General features: G+C 58.0%; 2 protein-coding genes across 2 annotated transcripts; both read right to left on the bottom strand.

The window, feature by feature from the left end:
- Window positions 1-11535: 11535 nt before the first annotated feature.
- On the bottom strand, window positions 11536-14153 carry LOC146338289 (thymosin beta-15A homolog). Its single transcript, XM_084813386.1, has 3 exons — window positions 14112-14153; window positions 13487-13620; window positions 11536-12049 (listed from the first exon to the last, which is right to left on the bottom strand). Exons 2-3 carry the CDS (start codon window positions 13584-13586, stop codon window positions 12012-12014), a joined length of 138 nt encoding a protein of 45 aa, XP_084669512.1. The 5' UTR covers window positions 13587-13620; window positions 14112-14153; the 3' UTR covers window positions 11536-12011.
- Window positions 14154-15431: 1278 nt separating this feature from the next.
- On the bottom strand, window positions 15432-18015 carry SLC25A53 (solute carrier family 25 member 53). Its single transcript, XM_084813385.1, has 2 exons — window positions 17945-18015; window positions 15432-17154 (listed from the first exon to the last, which is right to left on the bottom strand). The coding sequence occupies exon 2, from the start codon at window positions 17099-17101 to the stop codon at window positions 16238-16240; it is 864 nt and encodes a 287-aa protein (XP_084669511.1). The 5' UTR covers window positions 17102-17154; window positions 17945-18015; the 3' UTR covers window positions 15432-16237.
- Between the last annotated feature and the right edge of the window lie 845 nt (window positions 18016-18860).

The following is an 18860-nucleotide window of genomic DNA, read 5'->3' as shown; positions in this document are numbered from 1 at the left end:
TTGTCTGGGCTAGTCCAAATCTGCAAGGCATCAGCCACGTGCATCAGAGGTGGGCTTAGGGGTCCCTGGGCCTGCTTGTCATGCAGGGCAGAAAGTCAGGGAGGCTCCCCTCACCCCCAGCTGCCCCTACACAGTCAGTTCTTTTGCTCCTTCCTTCCTGCCTCAGAAGAGAAGAGTCAAAGGACACTCCCTTGAGGGGCCCTGGATGAAGAATGTGCCCCACAATTTTGGGGCAGGTTTGCATTTGTCACGGGCGAGGGGAGGGAATCTTGGCATCTCTAGAATGTGCAAAATGGCAGCAACGGCTCCTGGGAGCCGCCTGAAATGTGGAGTTGGCACAGTTTGTCAGCACCAGAGGGGAGAAGTGAGCCCTCCTTTGAGTAAGGGAACGAGGTGGGGGCTGGGCTGCAGGGAGAGACCTAAGAGGTAGAGAAAGCCTGGAGGCCCCTGGAGGAGACGGGGCCCCCTTCCGCCCACGAAAGAGCGGGTTCTGCCCCTTCACCCTGGCCAGAACCTCTGACTCAAAGATCCAGGGTCTGAGAGACCCTTGACCAGAAGCTCTGGGAAGTACCAGCCGCCTGGGGCCTTTTCTCATGGCTGATCTCCCGCGAAGGAGGGCAAGGAGGGCGGCATGTTTCCTGGATTGCCCAAGCACATGCTCATGGGCTGGGTGGATGTGCTGTAGCCATGTGCTGTGGCTGTGCACGTGTCGCCAGCCTTGGGGGGGTGAGGCGGGGGGCTGACATTGTTTGGGCCTAATAACGCCTGGCCAAGGGGGCATCTCCTCCTGCTCAAATTCAGTCCGTGATTATTTGCTCAAAGATGCCTCCCTGCTTTGCTGTGATAAGCCTGCCAACAGCGCTGAGTGCTTAGGAGAAACACCCGATAAGTGCCGTGTGGATAGCGGCAGTGTATGTGCCATGAGTTGATCCAGGGGGGCGGCGGCAGCCGCTCATTCTCTTTCTCCCCTTCCTTTGGAGTGGGCAGCGGCACTGGGTGCCATTCTTGGGCCTGGTGGGTGCCCATTTTATCCCCGAGAGCCCAGATTGGCTCGGGGCAGTCACACTTTTTCAGCCTCAGTCCTCAGTCTAGAAAACAAGAACGGCTGCTGGTGGTAAAGACCATGAGAAATGAGCTGGGAAGTCTGGTGAAAATCCCACCTCTGCTACCTTGAGCCAAGCAAACGACTCACCATCTTGTAGCCTCTTGTCTGCAATATGGAGATGGATGTCGCTCAGGTGAGGGGTGTGCCTAATCCAGGACTGTAAGTGCAACCGGCAGGGTCTCTCCAGGATCTCAGAGCAGAAATGTTCCCCATCACCTGCTACCTGAGATCCTTGAGCTGGAGATGGCTGGGGTTGAACCTGGGACTAAAGGATGTACTCTACCACTGAGCCATAGCCCCACCCAATAATGGCCTACCTTGTAGGGTTACTGGGAGAATATATATGACAAGAACTTTGCAGTCCCTAGAATGTGATTGTCATGAGTATTCCCTGTCCTCCATACTCCCCCCTTCCCCCATGGAAGAAGAGATTGGGGTGAAAGCCATGGTGGTGCTTGGCCCGCCCTCCCTGCGCGGAGCAAATGGGTCCTTGGGCAGTCAGAGGGCTCAGAAGCACCCAGCATCACGTGATGACGAAAGGCGGGGGGGGGGACTGGCCCAAGGGACTGAAGGTGATCCTGCCATGCCTCTCGCAGCCCATCAGATCTGCAATTGTACAGCTCCCCGCACAACCCCAAAGCCCAGGGGGTCCACATTCCCTTGGCCTCTCCTCCTCCAACTGCATTTCAGAATACCTCCAGTTCCAACAGGCCTTGAGGAATCTCACAAATCCCCTCCTGACGAAGTTCACATTCTAGCCGTCTCAGTTCCTCATTTGCTCGTGAAGCACAAAGGATTTTGAAGCCTGTGGAAATGGCACCAGCATCAGCATGCATGGTGAACGGAGCAGGCCACAGACTGAGGGAGGTTGTGGTTGTCCCATGGCTGTGACTGGCTGCCATCCTCCTGTTATTCCTGGTCAGCTGGCTTCTTCCTAAATCTCTCTCCCCCTCCCTCTTACATGCCAACATAGAAGGAAGCTATAGGTTCTCTCCTTCCCCCACCCCCAAGGCCTATTCACATTTTATGGACTTAAGAACATAAGAAGAGCTGTGCTGGATCAGACCAAGGGTCTGTCTAGTCCAGCATTCTATTCACACAGTGGCCACCCAGCTGCCCATGGGAAACCCACAAGCAGGACTTGAGTGCAACAGCACCCTCCCGCCCATGTTCCCCAACAACTGGTGTACATAGGCTCACTGCCTTTGGTACTGGAAGTAGCACATAGCCATCAGGACTAGTAGCCATTGATAGCCTTCTCCATGAATTTGTCCAACCCCCTTTTAAAGCCACCCAAATTGGTGGCCATCACCACATCCTATGGTAGCCAATTCCATTATGCACTGTGTGAAGAAGTACTTCCTTTTATCTGTCCGGAATCTCCCACCAGTCAGCTTCATGGGATGACCCCGGGTTCTAGTATTTTGAGAGAGGGAGAAAAATGTCTATTCACATTTTGCACACCATGCATAATTTTGTACACCTCTATAATGTCTCCCCTTACCCTCCTTTTTTTCCAAGCTAAACAATCCCAGCTCTTGTAACCTTCCATCACAGGGGAGATGCTCCAGCCCCTTGGTCATTGTAGTTGCCCTCTTCTGCCCTTTTTCCAGCTCTACAATATATTTTTTTAGGTGTGACCAGAACTGTACACAGTATTCCAAGTGTGGTTGCACCATAGATTTATATAGGGGCAGTATGATGTTGGCAGTTTTATTCTCAATTCCATTTGTAATTATGCCTAAGATAGAATTTGCCTTTTTACAGCAGCCGCACACTGGGTTGACATCTTCACTGAGCTGTCCACCACAACCCCAAGATCTCTTTCCTGGTCAGTCACCGCTAGCTCAGATCCCATCGGGCTATACTTGAAGTTGGGATTTTTTGCCCCAACGTGCATCACTTCACACTTGCTTACACTGAACCATAGTTGCCATTTAGATGCCCATTTTCCCTGTTTGGACAGATCCTTCTGGAGCTCTTCACAATCCCTGTTCGTTTTAACCACCCTAAATAATTTGGTGTCATCTGTAAACTTAAAAATGAACAATGCCAGCAGTGCGTTTTGGGTGTGTCCAGCCGTACTACTCTGCAGACAGTGCCAAGGCTGGCCACTTTGCCCTTATGAGGCCTTCCAAAAGTGAGGTGAGGGCTGAGTTTCTCCCAGTTCCCAGAACAGTGGGGGGTAGGAGCAGCTCCCTTGCTTTGACCTCAAGGATGAAGACCTCCCATTATCCCTTTCCCCACCACTCCAGCAACCAGAACTTTGCATCACAAAGTCCTCCCGTGTGGATGCTGAGTGGCCAATGGGTTTTCTCTGAATATTCAGGTATTGACTGAATATTGTATCATGCTTGCCGTGCTTCTGACACTGGGTGGGGGTGTGGGAGAATGGCAACTGTTCAGCTGCTGGGAAGAGGGCTGGAACTGCCTGTCTCATGTGCTCCCCCCCTTTGCCTGAGGCTGTTCAAGCTAAGCAGCAGGATGGATGTGTCATAGAGGAGATGAGAGACTGATGCAGCCAGGAGCTGATTATTCTGTTTCCCAAAGGTGGTGATGGTGGGGTGTTCCTGGACTTATAAGCTCAGGGACTTTGGGGGTGCACCAGAAGCAAGCTGAGACCCCTCTGGGGAGGGTGTCTCTTCCTCAGCTTACAGACAATAAGTAGCCAAACATCTCCAAGGAAGATGTGATGATACTGTACAGCATCTTGTGAACACGGTCGCCTTGCCACACCCTTTTTCTCCCCTTCCATCTGCCTACTATGTCCAAGACACTCCAAAGCTTCTGGTTTCTCACCAGCCCAGGGTCAGCTCCATGTTTTGTGGGCCTCCTTATCTGCTGGCAGTGAAGTACAACCAGTGGGGACAAGAGGGACCCATTTTGCACAAGCCAGGACAGATGGGAGGCAGTGCATGGAGAGCTCCTGGGTGCTCGGGTGGCTGCTCTGGCCAGAAATGCCTTTGCCCAGCTTTGGGCTGGTGCTGATGAATCATCAGCTGCTGCTCTTCCTGGAAGAGATGGATCTGGCCACAGGGATACATGCTTTAGTTGCCTTTTGATTAAAAAGCTCTAAAGCTCTCTGCTTGGGGCTGGACTTGAAAAGAGTTCAGAAACTAGAGCTGGGGCAGAATGCAGAGCACATTACCAGAGCCGGCTCTCCCATGAAGTAGGGTGAGACCCTTGTGTCAGGCGGTGGATTGGGAGGGGCAGAGGTGTGCGTTCCACGGACCAGCGGGCCCCCAAGTGTGACTGGCCACATTTCTCCAGCTGGCCATGGAGTGCCTGCCAGGCCCCCTGCAAAAGCCCTCAGTCTAAGACATTGGACAAATGTTCTGGACAGCCATGCCAGCCACTTTCCTACTGCAGCAAATGGCCAATGAGCCCAGAGCCTCCCGCTGAAGGGACCTTTTTCAGAGCAAAGTACTGATGGGTGAGACTGCTGACTTGATGGCAGCAAATAAACAGTGGCAGTCTCCCTGCCTCAGGTGCTGCAACATCTTGTACCAGCTCTGCAGAAAAGCCCAATGCTCTTTTGGGCGGCATTAATAGAAGTATAGCTTCCAAATCCCGGGAAGTACTAGCTCCCCTCTACTCAGCACTGGTTAGGCCTCATCTGGAATACTGTGTCCAGTTCTGGGCACCACATTTTAAGAAGGATGCAGACAAGCTGCAGAGGGTTCAGAGGAGGGCAACAAAGATGATCAGGGGACTGGAAACAAAGCCCTGTGAAGAGAGACTGAAAGAACTGGGCATGTTTAGCCTTGAGAAGAGAAGACTGAGGGGAGATATGATAGCGCTCTTCAAGTACTTGAAAGGTTGTCTCAGAGAGGAAGGCCAGGATCTCTTCTCGATCATCCCAGAGTGCCGGACATGGAATAATGGGCTCAAGTTACAGGAAGCCAGATTTCGGCTGAACATCAGGAAAAACTTCCTGACTGCTGGAGCAATACAACAATGGAACCAATTACCTAGGGAGGTGGCGGGGTCCCCCACACCGGAGGCATTCAAGACGAGGCTGGACAGCTATCTATCAGGGATGCTGTGACTTGTATTCCTGCACTGAGCAGGGGGTTGGACTCGATGGCCTTGTAGGCCCCTTCCAACCCTGCTCTTCTATGATTCTCTGCACATTACACCAGTCTCAGGCCAGCTGCAGTGGCTTCCGATTCGTCTCCAGGGCCTATTCAGTGTGCAGGTTCTTCTTTATGAAGCCCTCAATGGCTTAGGGCCAGGATCTCCGAAAGACTGCCTCCCCCGGCCCCCATGAAGGTGCCCATATCTGAAATCCTCCTCTGAGGCCGTGCTGGGTGTCCCACCACCAGGAGAGGCTTGGGCGGTGGGAACGGGAGGCAGTGGCGGCAGCGGCACATAAGGCAGGGGCTCCCTCCCAGAGGAGGTGAGATGAGCCCCTTGCCTGATGAAGGCTAGGTGGGGAGTGAAAACACTCTTGATTCACTTGGCTTTTAATAGTTTCTAATACATGACTGAAAGTTTTAAACTCTGCTCCTTTTGATTTTATGGCTTTAATTTTTATTATGTGATGGCATGTTGTTCTGCTAATAACTGGCGGGGGTGGGGGCTTATTAGGGCCAAAAGGGGGTATAAAATGCTTTCAGACTTTAGAAATTAAATGGAAACCTGGCTGGTGCCCTGCCTGGAGCCAGAGCAGGCCCTGTGCTGCTACACTGCTCCCTCCCAGCACTGGCTGTGCCTCAGCATCACAGGTGATCCTGGGCCTGTCAACTGAGAAGCCCCAGGGATGGCACACACCCTGCCCCCAGTTCACACCATATGCACAGTCACTGCAAATGAAGCATCCTGCTCCATTTCATTTGTTTTGGGACTGAATCTATGTATGATTCAACCTCCTCATTGGGTTACTGGGGTGCATTTTAACTTTAACCACTTAGGTAAACAAACTATGTGGGACTGAGTTTGGAGCAATTCTGGAGATTTATACAGGAGGAGACCATGCTGCATGCAGCTGAGGTGTGATCTCAGCTGCCTGCTGTTTTTCCTCCCCAGCCCCACCTGGCCAGACAGGTATTGGGTGAGCAACAAACTCCAGGTGCTGCAGCTGCTTTGCAGAGGCCCGTCCTTGGCCCAGGAAGGTTCTCGGCACGCCTGTCCCATCACTCGCTGCCTGCTGCTCATTCCAAAAGGGGAAAGGCAAAGACACTGAAATCCATGGCCTTGTAAAATGGCTTTGCCCTTGTTGGCCAACAACCCCCTTCCAGAGACCAAGGTTTTTCAGCCACTGGGTTGCAACACTACCCTTCTCCCCTGCTCTTCATGTCCTGCCACATGGCTCTTCCTCTCTAGGTCTGGGGCACCCACATATGATGGCAGAAGCATGCAGGGGTGCCAAGCAACAGCTGCATTCCTTGGGCTGGCATAGCCTTGCTGGCATTTTGCGTGCCCATGATTTTACCTATTCAGAAGTGGTGACATTGTTCAACTTGCTGGAGGAGCAGAAAGGGCATTCTGCCCATTGGTCTGCCCCCAAGGTCAAGGCATTTGCATGAAGGAAACAGCTGTCTGGGTGCTGTGGGGACTTGTCATCAGGCCAACGCATGCAAGGAGCTCAGCATGGCAGGGCTCCACTCCACCTTCGCTCTTGTCTCAGGGCGGATCCTGCCACCAACTCCAGCCTAGGCTGTACTCCTGGGGGGGGGCGGTGGGGGGAGGGGGTTGCAAGGCAACTGCTGTGGCGTCTCTGTGGGAAGAATGCTTTGAAGCAGAGAAGATCCACAGCTGCTGGTTTCCACTTTTGGTTTGTCGCTGAGCTTCTGACAGTGCAAACTCAAGGCCACCATACAGGAGAAATATATATTAAAAACGCATCTTTCCAAGTTGAATCTTGGGTCCAAAGGCAGCAGTCTCATGGAGCAGGCGAGGAAGCAGGCGAGGAAGCAGGCATGGGCCTAGCAGGACACCTATCTTTGAGAATGGGCACATTGGTTTGCGAGATTTCTCTGGCCACCGTAGAAGGCCAATGGAAATGTGGCCTTATGAGGATCCTCAGGATTTTGGCCAACCACAGCCCCTGCTTGGCCCACAGAAGCTCCAGGTTCCATCCCTGGCAGCATCCCCCGGTAGGGCTGGGAAGGGATCCTGCCTGAACCCCCGAGAGTCGCTGTCACTCAGTGGTGACAGTGCTGGGCTAGATGGACTAGTGCTCCGAGCCGGGGTAGGGGATAGGGCACCTTCCGAGGTTCCTCAACCAGCTCAGCTGCTGGCCAGGAATGGGCACCCCGTGGCTCCCCCTTGCGTCTCCAGACAACTCTCGCAGCTTGAGCTGCAGCTTCCCAGACCAGCAATGTGCTTCGGCCGGGGAGGCCGGGGGTGGGAATGGTGGCTTTCCATCCACGGGCTGCTGCTGAGGGAGCGCCACTCCCTCGGCCATGCTCAGTCATCGCTGCACACCGCGTAGGTGTGGCAGCCTCGGCCCTGAAAACTGCCCGCCTGCTGCGCTCCTTGGCACCCCTTCTGTCGCTCAAGGGATGATGTGGCTGCTGCATTTCCTGCAAGTGCTGCTCCAGGGAGCTGTGCCAGGACTGGGCCCTCCAGGGCTGTTCCCTCTGATGGGGAAGTCTCTGTGTGGTTCTGCCTTGTGTGCCCTGGGCCTTGGCTGACTCAGTGGCTTGGGGCAGGAGGCAGCCTGTTCCATCATGCCTGTGTCACTCCTGCCCTCTGCCAGGTAGCTCTCGGTTGCAAGCTAAAATTGCTTGTGGCGCTTGTGTTCTTGAGGCAGGAGGAACCGTGCATGGGGGCTTCCTCCCCGCTGCCTGTCCCAAGCTTGTGGGTGGTGGCAGGGTGGTGGCTGCAGGCTCCAGCTGGAAGGCTTGGTCCATTCCTCAGTACTGCCTAGAGCTTCCCCTGACGTTCACACAGATCAGGGCAGGCAGGACAAAAGTGTGTACAGCAAGATGGGTTTGAACATGCCACTGCATTTCCCTGCCCCGAGGGAGGGAGAGGGAGGGAAGCCGCCTGGCTGGAGAGCCGCCATTTTGCATGCAAAACCCAAGAGAGCACCACAAGGGATCTGGAAGAGCCCGAGCTGTTAAAGAGAGTGCCTGTCCCCCACCCCCCAAGCATGTAGCCCACAGCCTTCGCTACTGCAGAACATGCAAAATGCCCCATAAGGTGCCCCAACGCCACAGTGGGAGACTCTGCCTCTCTGACCCACCCATGCGAGTGGCCACAAGGAGGGGGCTCTCTGGCAGCCTTGCCCACTCTTTAAAATGCCCAGATCTTTAAAGGGATCAGGGCCATCACTCCACGGCAGAGCACTTGCTTGGCGTACAAGGGGCTCCATGTGCAAGTGGAGGCAGCTCCAGCAGGGCTGGGAGAGGCCCTCTCTGGACACCTGGGGGCCTCCTGCTGGCCACACACCTCTCCCCAGCCCCCGGTTGTCTGGTGGTTTCCCAGCTTCTGCGCAATCCCGCCCCCCTTCTAAGGTCAAAACGCCTCTCCTAAGAATGACTTACTGGCAGTAAGAGCTTCAAGCTGAAATCTTGGCCCTGCCCAACACTGGGATGCTGCCCCAAGAGCGTCTCCAACTTGGAATGTGGCCCTTGAGCTGAAAAAGGTGCTGCACCCTGCTGCAGATAGCACAGAACTATCTGTTCTGTGATAGCACAGCCAGCCCTTGCTTGGCTCAGAGCGAGGCAGCGTTCTCCTCGCTTTCTGAATGCAGAAGAGCGATGCTTGGGCTTTTCCTCCTGCCAAGCAGAGATGAGGGGTTGTGGCTGTCCTAGGAAGGCAAGTGAGAATGGAGCCTGGCTTGCATAACGAAGGCCGAGGGGAAGTTTTACTAAAAGCAGCCGTTTCTGCTCCCCCACTTCCTCCACTCACTTCCTCTTTCTTCAGGTTTTGGCATCTCCAGCAAGCCCCGGTTAGCAAAACAGGTTTGCACAGCAGCAAGCACAGTTAGTTTGGAGCCAGTCCAGGCACGGAAGACACTGGACCACTGACAAGACGACAGACCCAGCAAGGCTCTTGTTTGCAAGCGCTGTACACAGAAGGCTTCCCAAAGCGCAGGCAACTGTACAGAGTGCGATACACAGGCCAAGAGAGCCCTGGGGACACGTGGGGGCGGGAGGATCTGAGAGCTTCGGGACCATTAGTCCTTTTCCAGGGTTCCCCCTCTACATGTAGGAAGCACAAAGAAAGGTGCAGACCATCACTTCTGGCAAGAGTTAAGTTTACTGCAACTGCTGCATGAATACAGACATGTCTGTCGAACAGCCCTGGGGTATTTCTGTAACACTGCATTTCTCACTTGTTAGGAGCTGCTCATGCCCAAGTCGGATCTTACCTGAAGAGCTCTACTGGATCCAACTAAAGGTGTTGCTCTGGGGGCTCCGACATGCTGCCAATGGGAACCCATCTGCCCACCGACACCTCTCCTGCACCCACCAGGCTCCCTGCCCCTCCTGATTGTCATTTTATTTTGGGTCCAAACAAGTGGTTTTGTGTTTTGGAGCTCAGACCCTGGCCCTACCTTGTACTTAGAGCTACTTTCCTTTTAGTCTCACCAGTTTGTCTTCTGGGAAATGAGTACTTTCTGAGCAGCCAGGCCCACTATGGTAGCCACCTTGTGAATGGGCAAGCCCCCCCCCCCACAGCAACCATTTTGTGAGCATGCCCATGGCACACTTTCAAAATTCAAAATGTGCCACCGCCTGCTGGCGGGGCTCCTGATCTATCCGGCGCAGTGTCCTTCAGCGTCCAACCAGATGCCTCCAGGAAGGCAATGGGCAAGGAATGCAAGCAATACATAGCCCTCTCCCTGCCTCCTCCATTCAGCCATGGACCAATTCAGAACAGGGGCCTTGAGACAGCCATCATGGCTAGAACCATGGCAGCATCAAGGCCTCCACCCCACCCACCCCAGCTGCCTGTTGCAGCAGTGAACCTTAATCTTGCCATATTCTCAGTGGCACCGCAGCTGATGCGGTGAAAGCTTCAAGGGCTGCCGTTCCTCCAAGTCCCAGTCGGGATGAAGAAGCCCTCAAAACCGCTCCACCGAGCAATGCCTCAGACCATGTGTCTCCTCCTGTGGAAGCCACATAGCTGGAATGCCTTCCCCTCCACATGGCCCTGGCAACACAGCAGGCCCCGAGGCACCTGAAGGATGCTCACAGGCAGAGGCCACCGCTGACCGCAAGCAAGCAGCTACTGCCAACCTGAGCAGCCGCTTCCCCAAGGCAGGCAGGAAGCAGGAGACAGCAGCTCAGCGGGGAGCCCAGGAAGCTGCTCAAAACTCAGGTTCATTCAGCACTGGATGCACCACCCAAGCCACAGGTCAGCTGCCTCCCCTTGGCTAGCAGGGCGGATGCCCACACCTAGGCCAGCACTCAATTCTGAGCGAGGCTCCCCCCTGGGGTCGCACGGGCAAGACTGTAGCCTCCCACAGTTCACTCCACACGGCTCCAGGGCCCAGGTCTTCACTTGTGATGCTGCAGCTTGCCCCCCGCCCCCCCGTCAGGTGGAGCCAGGACACAGCAGCCAAACAGGACAGCTGGGCCTGAGGCAGGCAAGCAGGGGACCCTTTTTCTGTCAAGAGCACATCCCCTGGAAAACCATCTGCAGGGCCCATGTGCCAGAGGTAGGCAGAAGTGGATGGCACCACCCCATCTCCCCTGCTTTGGCTGCCAGGGAATGGAGAGAGTGCCACTGCCGGAGGGGTGAACCAACTGCACACAGGCACTTGAAATCAAGTCTGCCCCTGATCTACAGCTACCTTACGGTTTAGCTGCTGCTGGTGACCTCAGGAGAAGGGCACCACCCACCTTCCAGGTGCTGCTGTAAGAGGTCCACATTAGGGAGGAGGAGCACACCTGGCTTGTTCCACCGACCATTTTGCTCAAACCCAACATGGGGGGGCACAACTTTCTCAGCCCCAAGGGCTGCTCCATCTGGTGTTAACTGGGGAGCTGGGACACACACACACACTTCCTCCCCATTCCATCTCAGCATGCAGGAATGGGGAGGTAAACCTATTGAGATCTAGGGAACACTGGGGGGGGGGCAGCGGAAGCTTGTCCCCCCGCCTCGTTCCCCCAGCAATCACCATCCAGATTGTTCTTCCACCACTACTAGCAGCAGGAAAGCAGCCATCTCAGCAGCCAAGGAAGAGTGGATTTTTCCTTGGGAAAAGTGGGTGGGATCCTGCTGCCAGCTTTAAGGGTGCCACAGGGAGTAGCTGAGGGCCACAGGCTGTACAACCCTGACCTAACAGCAGGACCTCTTCGGCCCTGCAGGAAGCGGAACCATCAACCCTGCTTTACTACCTACAGCTGAAAAGGTCCAGCCCTCCTTTAGCACAGCACAAACCTATCAATTACGACGGCTCAAGTGGATTTAACAACAGAAGCGGCACTCCTGGATGCTTCGGAGACGCAGCACAGAGTCATGAAATAGTCCAGTGATCGCTTCCTTTTCTTTTTTTAAACTTTTAATAATCTTTTTTCTCCATTTCATTTGTAGGAAAACAAATCAAGTACAGCTGCAGAAACAATTATGAGCAAATAGACCTGATGGGGTCCCAAAAGCTGGAATTGCCCCATCTGGCAAAGAGGGGAAGGAAAAAAAGGGATTTGGAGAGGGGAGGGAGGGTGAAGTGATCCACGTGAGCCCCGGAACCCTTTTTCTGTATCATTTGCTCTTCCCTCATTGTATCAGGCAGCACTAGTTATCAGGGCAGCAGCCAAGCCAAAGGAGGGCAGCTGTTGCAAATCTTCGAAGGGACCCAAAGCAGTGGAGGAGAGGGTTGCAGCAGAAACGGCTGCAGCATTTCTCAACACACAATATACACTGTATTAAAAAAACCCAGTTATTCAAAAAACAAAAAGACAAAAAGGGAAGAGTGCTGGAACTTCATGCAGAGCAGCCATCTCTACGAGGACTTCGCACACTCCTTCTCCTGGTCAATGGCTGAAAGAGAATAAGGAACCATCAGGCCAGCTGCAGGGGTTCAGAGGGTGCCTGCCTGCCGGTGCAGACTGCTGCAGGGGCCTCTGATGTGTGGGAGGCCAGTCTCAGGAGGGCTCAGCCTCCCCAGGCGCAAGGAGGCTGTGTATTCCGGCAGCCGGAGTCCACCGGAGAAGGGCTGCAGAAGGCCAGGCCGGGGTCCTCCATAGGCTGTGTCCCTCCCCCAACCCCAGATTTGTGGCTTTCTGGCTTCTGTGCTGTTTCCTCCCAGTCTTAAGGGGCTGAAATGCCCTCCTAGGGCTCAGTGGTTGGCAGAAACAGCTGTAAATGACAAAATGCTGGTGCTCTTAGTATTTTGGCCTCCTTTGCCTTTGGACCCACCCACCACTAGAAAGTGCCCCCCCCCCACCCGAGAGCTCCTCAGAAACAGAATTGGTCCTTGGGCTGAAAGAGCTTCAGAGCCCCTACATTACAGTTACCGAGCCCAGCTAAGTGCCCCGCTCCACTGTGCAACTGGCTGGAGGGTTGGGGTCTGCAAGGGCTTCCGCTCCAGGCAGCGAGTTTGGTTCCTGCCTCCTCTGGAAGTGCTTGTTTCATAGCTGCTCCAGCAAGGAGACACGCCTTGCCTGGGACTCAAGACAGACACACAATTGCTGGACTAGCTAGACAAACCATGGAGGGGCCCAAGCGCAAGAGCCCCCCGCGAGGGAGGGAGTGCCAGGACTCTGGAGAGATGGAGCCTGAGCGTGTTTGCTTACTGGGTCACACTGTGGTCATCACGCAGCCTGGAGAGATCACCAAACCTGGCTCTTTGAGGCATAGGCTTGCTCTGCCAGTGAGCAAACGGATGGCAAGGCCATCTTTCTGTGAGGCTCCAGCAACCAGAACACGCTCAAATTCTCCCTGACTGCCAGATTCCTTCAAGATGAAGTCAACAGCAGAAGGCACTTCGACTGCCACTTGGTAACCCCACTTAATCAAAACCGGCAGTGCAGGAAAGAATCCCACTTTAGCTGGAACCAAACAAGGGAGAGCGAGCAAGGGTGGGGTCCGAGGCCAGACAAAGCTCCTTGCCTCAGCCCAGAGGGGCCCCCCCATGGCAGCCGAAGCAGCCACCTGCTCAGGCAGCCCTGCCAGTCCTTCCCCGACATAGTTCAGGTTTGACCAAGCCCTGCCTAGATTCCTCCGTGGTGCACAAATCGGGGGGGTGGGGGGTGTCAAGTCACGGACCCGGGTCTGGGCAGAGAAGGAGCAGCCAGAAGCTGCAGCCTCCCCAACCGGTGGGCTGCTTCCCATCCCACGTGGCACCGCCACATCTGCTTGCGCTTGCCAACGGCTGCGCCTGGTCCGGAGCGCCGGCAAGAGCATCCCTTTCCTGCGTCACTGCAGGAGGAGCCGGGGGGCCATTCTGCCAAAGGCCCCCCGCGAGACACTACTCACTCTCCTTGGAAGGAAGCGTGTTCTTCTCTTCCGTGTTGGTTTTCTTCAGCTTCTTCTTGTCGAACTTCTCAACTTCGGAGAGATCTGGTTTGTCGCACATCTTGGCCGCAGGAAGACAAGCGGTACTTCGAGGACTGCAAGAAGCCACAGACCTGCGCGTCAGCCGGGCCGTGCGGCGGGGCGCCGCCCGCGGGAGGCGAGGAGGAGCCCCGGCCGCGAGAAAGGAGAGGCGGGCCGGCCGCCCCGGCGAGTGCGGGCAGGAGCCCAGGGCCCCTCCCACGCCGAGGCCTGGGCGGGCGCGGAGAGAAGCGCGGCGGCGGGGGCGCGGCCCCTCTCCGGCGCAAGCGCCGCCGAGGGGCGCCCGCCGCCCTGGGACGCCTCGCCCCTCCAGCGGCGCCCTGGGCTGGCGGCCCCGACAAGCCCCGCGCCGCCGAGAGGGCCCGGGCGCCCCCCGCCCCCGCGCGCAAGCCCGCCGGCCGCGCCGCCGGCCGCGCCGCCGCCCGGGCCCCGCCCTCCCCCGGAGCTGCGCGCAGCGCCGTGCTGGAAAGACAACGGGCGGAACGCCGCGCAGCGGCGGCCCCGTTCCGCAGCACGCGGAGGCCTCGCTCGGGGCGCCCGCCGCTACCTGCAACGCAGACGGCTCCCGACGCTTGGCTGCGCGCGCTCTGAAGCCAGCGTGTCTGGGGCGGCCCTTTATATCCCGCGGCCGCGCCGCGCGGCACGTCGGGAAGTGTAGTTCCTGCTTCCTTGCCGGGCCGCGGCCGCCGCGCCGGGCGAACTACGCGTCCCAGGAGGCGGGGCGCGGCCAGCCGCCTGCCCCCGAGGGCGGGCCGGCCTGGGCGCGCCGTCCGGGCACAGGCAGCAGCGCGGGGTCGGCCGGCCGGCCCGCCCGCCCGCTGCGAGTTCCGACGCGCGTGTCCTCCTCCGCGCAGACGTCGAGTCCGGGACCGGGAGCCAGTCCCGCGTCGATCACGGAGCGAGGACTTCCGAGCAAAGCGGCCCGCGCGGCTGATGTGGCGAGCGCTGCACGTGTCCTGCCTCCCAGCAGCCCTGTGCGGTGGGCCCCTGTCAGCTTCCGAAGGGCGCGCCATGCCCTCCCAGCGCGGCATCCGCGGAGGCCTCGGCCTGAGCCTGTTGGAGCGGGGCCAGGCGCAGCGGGGCTTCTGCGGTGCCGGGAGGGGGCCCTGAGCCGCAGAGAAACTGCAGCCCGTGCTCGCCTCCGGGCGGGGGCGGGGGCTCCGCACATCCCCCTGGCCTGGGGCGCGGGGCGGGGAATGTCGCCGGGGCCCGATCCTGGCCGGCGCGCTCAGTGGCGGCCGTCGAAGAGGAGCCGGAGGTTCAGGGGGCTTTTCCCGCAACTCTGTGGCAGCAGGCTAGTGGGCGGGGTCTCCCGGCCCACTCCCGCGTCCTCGGCTCCGCGTTGCCCCGATTCGGCCCCGCCCCTCGCCGACGGGGCGACGGCGCCGCTCGCGCCGAGCGCTGCCGCTTTGCCGCCCCCGGCGGCGGCGAACAGCTTCGGCTGCTCCTCCCCAGAAGCGCAGCGCGCTCACGATCCGATTGGTCCGTCCTTCCGAGCACGCCACGCCGAGGCGAGGCACGCCTCCCCGGCTGTTCGCGGCGGGCGACGCCGCCGGTGGCTCTCCCGGCGGAGGCTGCGCATCGCCGCCGGCAGCGTCCCAGGCGGCGCGCGCGGGCATGCCCGGGGCCGGCGAAGCCCCGGGCTGGCCGCGCTGGGGGCAGCCTGCCGGGCTGGCCGGGCCCCGGCCCTGCGTCAGCACTCTGCCTCCGCGCTCGGTCGTTTTCACAAAGCCGGATCTGTAGCTGTTCATTCCAGTTTAATCCATTAGTTTGATTCATGCCATTAATGAACAAAAGTGACCCAATTCATTACCCCCCCAAAAGTCTGCAGCAACGCTACAATTCATTGTTTGCGGCTCAGAGATCAGTAAGTAAAGCCCAACCCCACAAAAGGGTCAAAGGTAAGCTCAGTTAAGTGATTGATCTGATCATTACACAAATTCATTTGGTCATGGTGTCATTTATTTATTTCATTAACTCATTAACACTGCAAGCATATGCACGTTTTCTCTGAAGGAAATTCCAGTGCGTTCAATGGGGCTTACTCGAGTTAGGACTGTGGCTTAAATAAGCCAATACCAGCTCATAGGACAACAGACACCAGCGCCACGTGCCCACCCCGCTTTTTGGTCCAGCCAGCGATGCTGCATTCATAGCCCTATATTCTCTCCCCCTCCTCCCTGGATGTCAACTGTGGGGGAGTGGGAAGGGTCCCCACTGTAGCCGGCTGCCGACCTGTCCCCTGAGGCCGGCTCGGGGTCGACGGGGATCATTCTGAGCAGGCCCTTTGGGGAAGCGCCGCTGGAGGCAGCTGCAGTCACTTCTCTCCATATTAAGGCCAGGCCCAGAAGGGCCTGTCACAGGAGGGCTCTGCGGGATCTTCACGTTTCTACCAAGCAATCAAGCATTTTGCGAGGAGCGCTTCCAGCTCTTGCTCTGCTCTGCCTCCCCCCGCCCCCCAGGCGGATGTACCTAAGGACAAGGCTGCTCCCCCGCAAATAAATTAAGCTCTTCGTGCAGTTGCTCTTCCCCTTCTTCTGTTTTTATGTTTTGCATGTGGGTTGTGTGGTGACTGTTCCTGTCCAGCCTGCACCAGAAGGAGCACCCCTGCCCTGCGGCCCACCAGGTCCAACTGCTCGACTCTGGGCAGGCTGTGAGAGGGGAGGGGGACTCCTAGCCCATGGCCTCCAGCAGGAAGTCGTGCAGGGCGGTGGTGAGGCCCCACGTGAGGCCTGACCGGAGAACAAGGAGGGATCCCCCCCTGTAGAGCAGCGTGGCTTTCCTCCCTCGGGTCTGCCAGATAGCAGCCATGGCAGCCTTGAGGCGGAGGGTTTCCTGCTTGCCCACCTCAGATTGCACATTGGCGATGAGGACGCTGAGAGGGTAGAGCAGGAGGGAGATGACAGTGCCATTGATGCTGCCTGACACGAGGGCAGGCAGCCTGCTAGGCAAGCCCTTCTCAGATAGGCTGTCACGGAGTGGGTCCTTAAGGGAGAAGTACAGGGAGCTGCCTAGGCCGTTGCGCATGAGGATGAGGCTGAGGCCCCGGTAGTAGCCCAGCGCCAGCCTTTCCCTCACAGCATAGGAGCCGAACTCCTTCAGGATGCTGCTTGTCGTGGGGAACCGCTTGACCTTCCGCCCATCCTGGAGCACGTTCTGCACCCTCTCAAAGGGGGTGAGAACCAAGGCTTCCAAGAAGCCCGAGAGGAGCCCTGCCATGGCTCGGTCTCCCAGCGAGTAAGGGCTGGCGGCGTGGCTTGAGAGGAAGCGAAGAAAGCTGTCGTGGGTGCCAAAAATGACAGTGCCTTGCAGGGTCCTGGCCAGGAGAGGTGGGAAGACACCGCGGTAGAATTGCAGGAGGCCCTCGTTGCTGAGCTGGTGAGCGGCCTCCCTGATGGAGAAGGCGTGGAGCTGCTGCCGGAAGATGGCCTTGTAGATGGGGAAGGTGGCCAGCGTGGAGAGGAAGCTGGAAGCAGCTCCCACAGCATAGCTCCTCAAGTTCCAGTTCTTCTTGCGGGGCTTCTCCTCCTCCGCCATCTTCTCGTACCCACTTCTTGCTCTCAAAGGCCTTTACTTTTTCATTGCTAGAGCTGGAATAGAGAAAGGCTGTAACAGTTTGCGGAGAGCACAGAGGTACATTTGCCAGGCTTCTTGGGTGACCAGAGAGAAAGCTGGCAAATTGCTACATCCTGGACTTCAAAGCAGTAGCATTGTGGTAGAGTCCTGAGGCAGTGGGGCTGTACCACTTCATACTGCAGGTAGGAGGAACCTTTCCTCCTGCACGGGGAGCCTTTCCTCCTGAGGAGGAGGAAAGGCTCCCTGGAAGAAGCCAGCTGGCACAGCAGGGAGGGAGGCTAGAACCATCTCCCCAGATGTACCAAGGGTTAAAACAAAACACAAGCACAGCACATGTTGCCCGGAGGAACGTTATTTAAAAGGCTCCAGTCTCCTCTGCCACCTCATCCTGCTGCCTGCCTAGACCAGACCTCACACAAACCGGTGAATTAAACGCTGGAGCTCAGCTGGCGGTTGACTGCGCCTAGAGCGGCGGGGGTGCGTGTGTGACACGCAGCCTTGCAACCGGGGCCCCTGGACCTGCTCGTGCAGCCCCCTCGGCGCCCCCTCCAGCACCAGCCACGTCCTCGCAGGCGCCCTCCTTCCTTGCGCGAGGCCGCCGCGGTTCCGCGCCCGGCGCCGGCCTCGGGAGGCCCGCCTTCGGCGGAGGGCAGAACAGCCGCTAGGCTTCGCGCCGGCGCCCTCCCTGTGAGGCAGCCGGGAACGCCTCCGCCCCGAGCCTCCGCCCTCGGGCCCGGCGATGCTGCGGCGGGCAGGCTCCCGTCCCGGCAGCCCGAAGGGAAGGCAGGCCGCGGGGCCCGTTACCTCCTCCAGGCGCTGCTGCGCCCGCCGGTCCCGGCGTCGCGTGCCGCTGCCCGGCTCGCTGGCTGCACAGAGCCGGATCCCCCGCCCCGCGGGCGTCACCCCGCACAGCTTCCGGCAGCTCCCCGGGCGGCCGCCCCCCGCCGCCGGGCGCTCCCGCGCAGCGCTCGGTGCGAGGAGGGCCGGGCTGCGGCAGCGCGGGCTCACGGCCTCCGCGGCTTCGTCGCGCCCTGGGCGAAACGGGCCGCGGGTGGCCATCGCGCGCCTCCCGCGCGGGCGCCCTTCCGCCGCCGCCAGCCCGGCTGGGTCGCGCAGGGCGAGGCCGCCTTCCCGCAGGCCGCCGGGCGGCTCCGGGGGTCCTCCGAGCCTTCAGAGGAGCCGGGCTGGAGCCACCCACGATGTCGCTGCCCTGGTCCCGCACGCTCCCCCAACCGCAGCTAGAGGAAAATGAACTTGGAGTCTCGCGGGCACAAAGCGTTTAGTTTGGGGGGAAGCCGCCGCCAAGCTGTTGTTCCGTGGCTCCCCATTTGTGTTATGATGTACTGAGATTTTAACATTGTTTTCGAGTCTGAACTTGTAAGCCCCTTTTTAGGGGCCCGTTCTGGCCCAAAAGGCTATGGAGAAATAATTCCATAAAGAAATAAATGCATTGGACTAGGAGCAGAGATAGCAAAGTTCAAATGATTCAGCCACAAAGCTCTCAGGGAGCCAGTCTCAGGCAAACACACCTTATGGGTAGGGGGAAGAGAACTGGGCATGCCAGGCTCCACTCCTTCGGGGGCTGGGCTGGGATGAAAGTGAGGTAAAACAGCAGGGTACATGCTGTACTTTCCAAACCCCAATGATGTGATGGCGGTGGGCTTCTGAGAGTTTAAACCAGCTAGTAAATGACCCCCCCCCCCCCGACTTCAGCCAGTCT

This window comes from Heloderma suspectum, chromosome 9 (assembly GCF_057233095.1).
Source record: "Heloderma suspectum isolate Gila_16-S chromosome 9, 16-S_ref, whole genome shotgun sequence".
NCBI classification, from domain to species: domain Eukaryota; kingdom Metazoa; phylum Chordata; class Lepidosauria; order Squamata; family Helodermatidae; genus Heloderma; species Heloderma suspectum.
This window is presented reverse-complemented; position numbering and strand designations above follow the sequence as displayed.